Source organism: Vanellus vanellus, assembly GCF_965231255.1.
Source record: "Vanellus vanellus genome assembly, chromosome: 4".
NCBI classification, from domain to species: Eukaryota; Metazoa; Chordata; class Aves; order Charadriiformes; family Charadriidae; genus Vanellus; species Vanellus vanellus.
In genome coordinates this window covers 62,888,275-62,898,792 of record NC_138909.1, presented here as the reverse complement: position 1 = coordinate 62,898,792, position 10,518 = coordinate 62,888,275, and the positions used below count along the sequence as shown (strand labels likewise).

At 40.3% G+C, this 10,518-nt stretch overlaps 1 protein-coding gene across 1 annotated transcript in view; it reads right to left on the bottom strand.

Moving 5' to 3' along the window:
- Window positions 1-968: 968 nt before the first annotated feature.
- Window positions 969-10,518, bottom strand: part of LOC309671798 (cytosolic beta-glucosidase-like) — a gene marked incomplete at both ends in the record, with an annotated part of 155,741 nt that continues 146,191 nt past the window's right edge. The window contains 1 exon segment of the mRNA XM_082483094.1: window positions 969-1,285. Within this exon segment, the coding sequence (XP_082339220.1) occupies window positions 969-1,285 (317 nt within the window).

The window sequence follows — 10,518 nt, the reverse complement described above, 5'->3', positions numbered from 1 at the left end:
TGCAAACACTGGCTGACTCCTTTTTAATCTGTCAGCACATTCTTTACATCTGTGCATAAACATTATTATCACAAACTCAGAGTGTTACTGCAAAAATTATCAGAGTCCTCAAAATGTACTCTCTGCAGCTTCCGTCGGAATACAACTTTAATGCTTTAAATGTGAAAACAAGCAAGCTTTAGGAGGGAAAAAATAGGCTTTTCATTTACACAGAAGGTTAGCCAGGGTTTCCTTCACTATCATGTGTATGCACGCGGTAATTTTTTGTATTTAGTCCAGTGTTGTCTTCTGACATATAGTTGGCCTTGATAATGTTTTCTATTGTGTTCACTTAAAATATTAACTGTTGACGAAAAGACATGGTCTGAGAGAGAAGGATATGGGACATGACATATCGTCAGAGATTTTTAAAGATTACCTTTTGAGAATGGGACCTCTAGCTGAGTATTTGTGTATCTGCTTGTAGGAAAAAAATACAGTCATCTTTTTCATGTTTATAGGGATGACCTTTTATGTTATAGTACAATGCTTTGAAGCACAGTTATTTTTAATTGCTTTATATGCCTATTGAGACCATTATGCATGTCACTTTGTTATATACAGCACCGAGTCACATATGTTTGGTCAATGAATCTTTTGGTGCCTTGATATTTGTGTTAAAATCTGAGCAGGAGTTGCGGAAACATTGTGTTCTGGATTTTGCTGTTGGTGGTTTTATTTTTTGTTGTTTGGGTTTTTTTTACTGTCACTCTGGCTATATACCTAATGAGGTGACAGAAAGAATTAAAAATGACAGATTGTTTTGGCTGCAGTGGGGCTGTCTGAGCTGTATTTTCCTATAATACAGCTCCATAAACCCAGCTTGTGGAAAGCCCTCTGCACGTGATTCACTGCTGCAGCAAGGGTCCTGCTGGGGCTTTAGAGACGAGCGGGCGGTGGGGTTGGGTGTCAGGCAGCGGGGGCTGCTGTCAGCCGGGCGCCAGCACCGCTCCGGGGACGCACAGGGCTGGCCCGGCCACACAGCGCTGCTCCTGAAAGCATCTCGTCAGAAGTTGCGCGGGTTGGCTAACGCACACGTATTTCTGTCCAAACACCTTGTAAAATGAGAGCTTCCGGTCCATAACGGTTGGGGAAGTGTGGCGGCACCTTCTGCGGGTGGTCCCTCCGAGCCCAGAGGCGGTGGAGACGCAGCGGTGTGAAACAGCCGTTTTGGGGGTTCGAGGCGGCCTCCGTGTCTGCAGTCGTAAACGCCTCAGCATCCACGTGCCGTTTTGCTGCCGCGTGTCTGGTGGAACAATAAAACGTACCGAAGAGATTCCTCAGGACAGAATGGTTAACTACAGGTGTTAGACTGATAGCCGGTATAATTAAGAAAAAAGATCTGTCATTTCACAGACTGTGCAGAATAAATTCTAGATATCCATGCGTAATCTTTCAAAGTGCCTTTATCTCCAGAGCCAGCCAGGGTGACCACAGAATACCTTGAACCCAATTATGTACTTTCTGATTATCATATTTTTATTTCTCAAGACACGGGGCTAATAAGAAAGATCAAAAAATGTTTGAACCAGAGTAATTTCAGATGTCAAGAACTAGTTATTCTTACAACAAGCTCCCAGGTCTTGACAATGTAAGCTGTTCTCTGTTTGGTTTGATTCCTCTCGGGGAGTGGAAACGAGGGACTAGGGGATTTAAAGTGACTTTGTACTGTGGAATCAACACATGCTATTGAGACCTGCGTTTGACACCGGCTTTGAGGAGGTTTGCTTCTTCTCCTTTGTCTTTTTTTTTATTTTTGTTTTTGGAGTAGGAGGTATGTGTGTGCGTGTTTATTTTTTTTCCCTTTTTTTATCTCTTCTTTTTTTTTTTTTTTCAGAGAGGAAGCTGCAGAGGAATTGCAGCCTATCACCATCAGGGAGTTTCTGTTTGGTTCTTTGGATCAGAAGAACTTAATCAGATAAGAGTCTGCAGGAAAGAAGAACCCAAAAGACAAAATCCACATCAGGAGTTTACTTTAGCAGGAAAAGTAATTTTGCCAACAATATGAGCAATAAAAAGGGGAGGGCAAAGAGGTGGATTCCTCAGCAGTATGAAATAAAGCAAATTTCTGCTTTCCAAATTACTATTTGAAAATGGATTCAGAGGGTACTTGTTTTTATTCTCTTTACAGTTCCTCATGTTCAAGGAGCAGTACACAGTACGGATGTTAAGGAAAACCATGCGGTTCCCCACAGATGACGCTCCACACGTATTATTTCCTACAGGGGAGGAAACAGCTTGAGTCTGAAGGTCTCTAGTTTTTGACTGCAAGGCTTAAAGGCTGCTGCTGTGGTCTGCTTTCTTGAGATGCTGAGCAGCCATAAATACAGATGAAGCTGGGGAGCCATACGTACTAATGCTACGTCTTCAGAGAAGGAGGTGGTTCAGTTCTTCATTCTCCAACTGGCTCACCAAGGGAAGAGCCAGGAAGGTGCCGAGTGCTCCACCCTCCCAACCAGGGGCAAAGTACTGCCCGTGTCAGCAAGAGGAAGGAGCTAATTAAAAGCAAAAACCCTGTAATGAGAAAGGTAGCCTTGCTCCCATTAGGACCTCTGTGAAAAGGAGAAAGTGAGAATAATTTCGTTTGGATCTCGTCCCTAGGCTGGCAATTGCACTTGCTACTTATTTGGGTCTTGGACGAACTCACCAATTCTCAAAAGTGAAAACGAAGATGGAAAAATACTGCAAGTAATCATGCAAAGTAGAATTCTGAGGGTAGCTTCAAGAGAACAAAACAAAACTGTTTTCACCGAGATCAATCATGTTAGTTTTCTGTTGGTTTTTTTTTTAGTCCTAATTATCAGTGCCAAGCAGGAATCACAGATTAGACACTATTGAAGCTATTTTTAAGTTTAGCTTATTGAAACCTGTTCTTTTCAATGAAACTGCTCAGAACAAACTTAGCTTTCAGATTCTCCGGTATATTGCTCATAGTAAAGGAGCAGATGCGGATAATTCCTCCCGGGACCAAGATCATTGCAAGGAGTTCAGAGACTCACATGCACACATTAAATTAGTCAAACATTTGAAGGTGGGGTGGAGGGGATCTGTTTCTTGATTATGCAAAAAATTTGCTGCTCAGGGTTTTTTCCCAAAACTCTTTGGATTTGGGAGTCCTTTTCTCATTGTGAGGGGATGACAGGAGAAAGGCTCCTTCTGCTCTAATGTCATTTGAAACTGCGTATGGTTTTAGGGAATTATATCCCTGGGCATTTAGATTAAAGTTTCATCAAGAACAGCAAATGCTGCATCAGGTTGAGTAGGGATTTTGGACTGTGCCCCCTGGCAAGGTGGCATTCCAGGTAAAATTTTTCATGAGAGCTGACCATGGTCTGTCTGTCAGGCAGATTTTTGTGGGAGGGAGAAGTAGATGGATCTGAAAAAGGGGGACATATTCTTTGAAGGTTATTTGTTTTAATCTCAATTTAGCCTACCGTAGGTTAAATAAGAAGGGCCTGGGAAAGAAAAGATGTGAGAAGGGGAGAAGAGGCAGACAGAAAAATGTGCTAAGACATGTTGCAGAAGAGCAGAAAATATGAAGATGGCAACTAGACCTGATGGAAAATAAAGGGTAGCATAGCAAGTTGTGAAGTGGTACAAAATAGGATACAAGGAGGACAGAGAGAAAAAAAAAACTGAATTACCAGAAAAATATCTGAATTACCAGAAATTTTATATGCCTCTATGTACACCTATGTGTGTGTATATGTTTAATCTCTTCACATTCATAAAATGCCCATATTTGTCTCAAAAATGCAAATACACACTTTTTAGAAGCTACAGTAAACTAAATGCTAACCATCTGTGCCTGTGCTCTAAGAGAATAAATCTTTGTCTCTGTTAGCAATTATGATGGACAAATAAAAGTGCATCTGTAGAGTGGACCGGTGTGTAATGAAGACCCATTGACAGCATTATATGCATTTCAGGCAGTTCTGCTCAAAAAAAGTTGTAGTCCAGCCCTGTGGGCTGAATGGCCATTCCCAGCTGGAGGTGTGATATGCGCTTACAGGGTGTATCTTCCTCTTTAGCTTGTTACGAGGCAAGCTGGTTTGAGGGATCCAGGTCTGCTGAATATTGTGAACCAGTAAGGCACAGTAAGTGAGAACAATAGGAAGACTCAAATGCTGACGTAGACTTTCTGCAAGAAGTTAAATAAACATTTTGTATCCTTTCCACAGTACAGCTTGTATAGCTGTCAGTAACCCCCAAATCCGATGGTTTTGCACAAACCTATTTTATGTCACATCTTGAAACTTATTCAAGATCTACATTATGCTTGTATAGCAAACTATGACTCCAAAAGGTTTGTGCATTATTAATGAGATAGTGGAAGTGCTCTAGAATCAGCTTTCATCTAAATAAAGGTGACGATGTTTATCTGTACCCTTTGTATTCATTGTTGTCTTGAGTGCACAGTGCTTCCTGTTGGTATGTACGTTATTGATTTGCTGACTAATCTCTTTATCTGATCAGTATTGATTGTAACTCTCAGTCTATAACCTTTGGACATAGCGATATCGCGGATAAATAAAACACAGATGAAAAATAATTAACAAGTTCCAATACTGGCATTTCCTTTCTGGCAAATAGTTCAAGCAAGTCTTATATTTGACAACTAGAAGCGGTATTTTTAGAGAAAAGTGTAAATAGAAGATGAATACACAATCTTTAGTTCCTTAATATAAATTACTCAAGAAGAAATAGTAAGTTACCTTGGGGAAATCAACAGCTTCTTCAATTGGATTGCTTCTGTCACTGCATGGACACAGTCTTGTTTGATGTCCTCCTACCATTTGTCTTGTATGGAGTCTTTTATCTAAATCCAAAGCAATGCAGTCATCACTGCTGCAATTCAATAATGGCTCCACAGGAGCTGTCATCCACAGTTTGCTATTCATCTTGTAAAGCCTTTGAGTTTTCAAAGTATCCACTAAGGTTGGTATTTCAATGCTGTGGACAGATCGCTTAAGGTTCCTTTGTATTTTGAAAACAGGTCTAAATTGAGGATGAGCAGATATTGAAATGCTCACCTCATTGTGCCTAGGTGCCAAAGGAGAAGATGGAAGTGTCAAGAGGTAATTAGATAATCAGACCCACCTCCCAGCTGAAACTATGTGACTTTGTGGGTTTGAATGAGCTTTGGCTCAATACTGGCACTGCCTGTGGGGAATGAGCCCCTTGAAACAAAGGGAAAAAGACAAAGAGGTGAAAAAAATTAGAATTAGCCACTAGCAGCCCCAGGAAGTGAAAAATTATTATGTGATAACAACATGAAGTATAAGGCACAGAGAGAACTTCTATCATTTCTATGGAAGTATAAGATGCCCCTTATTTCATTTGATATAGACTTAGAAAGCAGGGGTCATTTTGGACTTGAAGGTTAGTGGCAGTCCTGAAGGAACTCACATTTATCATGAGTTAAGAGCCTGGATGGAGACAAGCTGCTGAGGTTTAGAACAAGCTGCTGAGATTTGGGTGAGGGTTTTGAGGGGGTTGGGTTTGGGTTTGCTTTATTTTTTTTTCCAGATGCCATTTTACCTGGCCCAACCTGAACAGGTATTTTAGCTGATAACCTTTTGGTTGGTTGGTTGTTTTAAACAAAAGTGTAGCCATCTTTGGGCACTAATCTGGGATAATTTAGTACAGAACAAGAGAGAAAGTGTATTCTTGGAGAATGAGAGTTAGCTTGGTTAAGGAGCTGTTTTCTCACCTAAGCTCAGCTTTGGCCAGGATGATCACTTTATATATAGCCTGTTCTTATGAGAAGTACCATGGTTTGTTTTGTTTACTCTACACAGATTGGAGTTTTACCTGAAGAAAATAGTCTCTGTGGGAATACTTCTCATTGAAAGTATTGAAGGAAGAAAGCTTCCTCTGTCAGAACCAATGCCACTTCCATCAGCGTCAAATCCATCTCTATTGAAAAGCAAAGCAAAGTATTTCACTTTTTAAAATTTCCTAAATCCAACCCTATGAATTTATGAGACTGCCTTAAATTCAGGGCTTTTCGGCACAACTACTGTATGTGCCTTCCTCTGTTGCCTTTTTGGGGACAAGTAACATAAATCACTCACCTCGTGGTTTCTCGGAGTACATACTAGCGTTAAATGGTCTGCATGAGCATGGGACCACGGGCGTACAGAAGAGTTTGCCTTGTCCCCACCGTCTGGTGCATAAGAGGTGCAGACGGATGACTTGGAGGCAATGCCCTGAGCCGCTGACCAGTTCTGCCCTTGACAGTCCTAGCGCTGCCACAGAAACCTGCACGCTGGTGCCAGCGTCCTGTATTGATCCACAGACGTCCTGGGAGGCTCTGTAGACGCAGCTCAGAGCGGGCAGGATTTCTCAACACAACCAAAATACAGCCCTGCTCTGCCTTTGTATTTTGCTGTCTCCCTTCCCTGAGCTAAATCGTACCAATTTCCCTGCCCAGAGCTCATTGCAGTGGCAGCGCTATGACTCACCTGGTAGTTTCTGAGACAGCCAGGCATTCCCCTCTAAATCTCTTCATCCCCTTCAGCCTATTTTTAAATGCTTGGCCTCTGTTCTTAAGTGCTGGTATTGAACAAAATGTAAATATAGTGCAACCTCCGGTTTTAACCTTGGCCTTGATCCGCCTCTTATTCTAGTTAAATGTAATAAAAAAGGAAGGTAACATAAAGATGTATATTCTTTTTTTTAAAGGTGTTTATAATTCTTTAAAATACATGAGTCAGCTAAGCATTTAAAAGTAAAATATAGATATAAAATTATTCAGACGGGGTGATATAATATAGAATTTAAATTGAGCATATTTTAGCAGCACTGGGAAACCTTACCCCAGAGCTAATAATGTAATAGATCTATCTCACCAACAACTTGGAACTTGCAACAGAGTTTTATCCACAAAGGAGAGTTCTCTGGCCTACTTTATTAAATACCTTAGAGGACTTTGCCTGTAAGATTACATTTGAACAATGCAATTTATTAAAATCTCTGTTCTTATTTTTCCTACTGAAATTGTAGCCATTTTCTATGAAAAAAAATGTATAAACAAATCCAACGGGCTAAATAAACATAATTCAACAAATGTTTCATCAAACAGGTATATAGGGAAAACATCCTATAGCTTATTTTTCACCATTGTGTGTATAGTCTTATTGATGTGTCTGCCTCTTGCTATGGTGCATCAGGCAAGTGGTGTTCCTGATTAAAAGTATTTTTTCAAATCTGAAGCAGAGCTGGGAATATAATTGAAAAGTTACCCATTAAAGACAGTTCTAATAAGTAAAAATAAGCAAATTGAAACACTGTTGTTATTTCTTATAAATGGAAATAATTGCAATTTTATTTAACAAATCTTAATGTGCTGAGTGCAATTAAAAATCATTGCAAAAGGATACGGACAAAGGTTGAAGATACATCATCTTATAATTCACTTGGGATGGACGTGCATATTTTGGTGACTGTTATTTAGCCATAGTTTACATTAACATACCACTGTTAGAGGTGTAGGTATTTAAATCTGTTGACTAAATAGGATTTTACATGAAATAAAAATAACAGAACCCAATATAGTGTTGTTAATTAATAGATATATCTGACATTTCTGCTTAGATTGAGTTATATATTCCAGCGTTTACCTTGGAGTTTTTATGTAATTCTGTTTGATCTAAGAATTTAAGTTCATTCCATTTAGTTGGAGATGTTAGATATTCAACAATAATAACTACTATTTTTAAATTAGGCCATTTATGTAAGCAGTAGGGTGCAGAGCTGGCAAGTAACTCTGGGCAGCCATTTTTCCAAAGGGATGTTAAGAATATCACAAAACCACTTTATTTCTGGACACTTGCCCTTCTCAGGTGCTGCCTACCTGCCAAATTCGAGAAAAGCAAATTGACACATGTGAAACAGGTAGAAGTCTTATCCTGGAGAACGAAAGGAGGAACTTCATACCACTCATTAGGCAATGCCAAAATCCAGACGCAGGCAACTAAACCGTCACAACAAAAATATCTAATTAACCTGTAATTCATTCCCTGTATATGGAGAGGTGCTAATGCGATAAAGGACTCTACCACAAAAAAGAAATGAAACAGATGAAATTTCCACGAGCCTATTGTCATAGGCAATCCAATTTAGAAAGAGAGAGGAAGGTATTCGCTCTGACATTAATAACATTCATTTACCAGTAGCTAATGGGGAAAAAAAACCAAAACCAAAACAAACAAAAAACCAAACCAAAGCAAAACAAACCATCTGGGAACTCAAGATGTGAAGAAATGATTGAAGGCGGGCGGGTGTGTTTGCGGGCGGGTGTGCGGGCAGTGGGTTCAGAGACACGGGGTTAGTTATGAGGTGGGAAGCCATACAGTCAATAAGTGAGCGTGGCTTAGAACCCACATAAATGGCTATCCCGAAGTAAGCCCGAGAAGAATACCTAACTCGGAAATAATTAAAAAATGCTGGAATTCTTTGTACTTATTAGATGGTAACCAGAACTTTTAAGACTATAGGATTACAAAGTTATACAGTCAAACATCAACAAATGAGAAACTATGGGGGGTAGAGAACTAAGGACAAAATGTAAGGACTTTTTGCTCTGATTGGAAAACACTGGCGAGTGCTAGACAGATAAAAAAAACAGGCCAACAGGGTCAGACTGGGGTGTGCACCGGTGTTTCAGAGGTGTTTAACTAAAACCTTGAAGAGGGCTGTTGACGTGACCCCTCCCATGACCAAGGGCTGTTGGGATGTGCCCGCAGAAGGAACCTGCCCTCCGGGGTGGAAGGCACTGCCAAGGAAATGTTACAGGCAGCTGCTTCAGCTGAGGAAAGAATGAAACTACAGTCCGGGGGCTTTGGAAAGAAAAATGTGAATTTCCTGAGACATAACTCAGAATGCTTCACAAGCGTAACCTCATACCAAAAGGAAGGTATTCATGAAATAGAAGATAATTTGGACACCTTACATTAAGTTTGGAATCAAATTATTTTTTTTTACACAGTTTTACAGAGGAAAGGCTTTAGCATTATTGGAACACTTAATATTTTTAATGTGTTTTACTCAAGAATATAAAGAAAAATATTTAAAAAATCATGTGATTTACATTTTACATTTCTGAGAATGCAGTTTTAACATGGGAGGAAATGAAAGAGATCTAAAGCAGTCTGTATAAAAAAACAAACCAAACCAATCCAAAAACAAACCCGCCCACTCTGCAGCTAAGCTACTGTATTTTAATCTTTGGTAAAACTTAAATGCAAAGCAAATGTCCAATACTGTACATTTGGTGGGGATTTTTATGACCTGTTAATACAGTTGTACATTAAAAGGTTTGAAATGGGTCCTCTGTTTTATCACAAGCTGCTTTGCACCAGGATAATCCCTTTTTAGGTGTAGTACTGGTCTATAGGACTGTTCCCATCCTAATCATTTTTGGGGACTGTCAAAGAAACAACCCCCCCAGCTGAGAGGGTGCAGAGCTGAAGCAGGAGGCAATGAACTGTGGTGGCAGCTCTGAGGCCAGACACAGCGTCCCATATGTCTTCTCCTTTGCAGTATCTGAAAACCCACACACAAATAGGAGGGAAAGAATCAGTAACAAGCACTTCCTCAACAGTACTACATTTGCAGATCTTGGGTCAGATGACTAAATATGTTTCCTCCTCACATTTATTATTTCTACAATTAATGTCTTCCTTGTCTTTATTTGGTTGGTAGAGTTATACAATTTAAAATTGGAGCAAGACACTGCTTTAAAATAATATCCCAGCATAATGAAATGGGATGGTTTTATAGTCTACAGTTTAACACGGGAACTCATGCGCATATTCACACACACAAAAAATCAGTGTACATGCAATCACAATTATTTTGTAACCATGGTTTACTCTGTCTCTCTCCTCTCTGTATTTTCAGTGTCACATTGTCCAAACCAGGGACATCCTTGTCCCCTTCAGAAATGAAACTTGGGTTTCATATTCTCATGGGTCCCAAAGCTAGAATGTGCTTTTTGCTTTTGGTGCTGCCTCTGTGCACAGGGGCCTATTGAAACAACCGGGACTCCTGAAGTCAACAGCACCGTCAGGCCCTGGGGTGGCCCATTCCGCCTCTCCTTTCTCTGTATCTCTGGCAGTACAACACAACTCTCTCCTCTTGTTCTCAGTGCAATGTGCAAAAGGTCAGAGACACTTAATATTTCGGGTCTCGGAGCAGGAGCATCTTGTCTCTGGGCTGCACGTAGAAAGGGTATCTCTTAACTGGGATGCAGGCCGAAAGCAGTCCCTTTACGCAGTGTCTTCCTCTGCTGCAGTGTTTCTTGCCGCCTGATTTCTTGTTCCTGGGCCATTTTTCCCTGCAACCTACGGCTACCTGCAAGAAGGGTCTATCTGGAAAACAGGCTGCAGGACTTTGCCATTGCTTTTCGAAACTGCACAAAAGCCAAACAAAATATTCACAAAATATTACTGAATTGTATTGTTTGGATATATG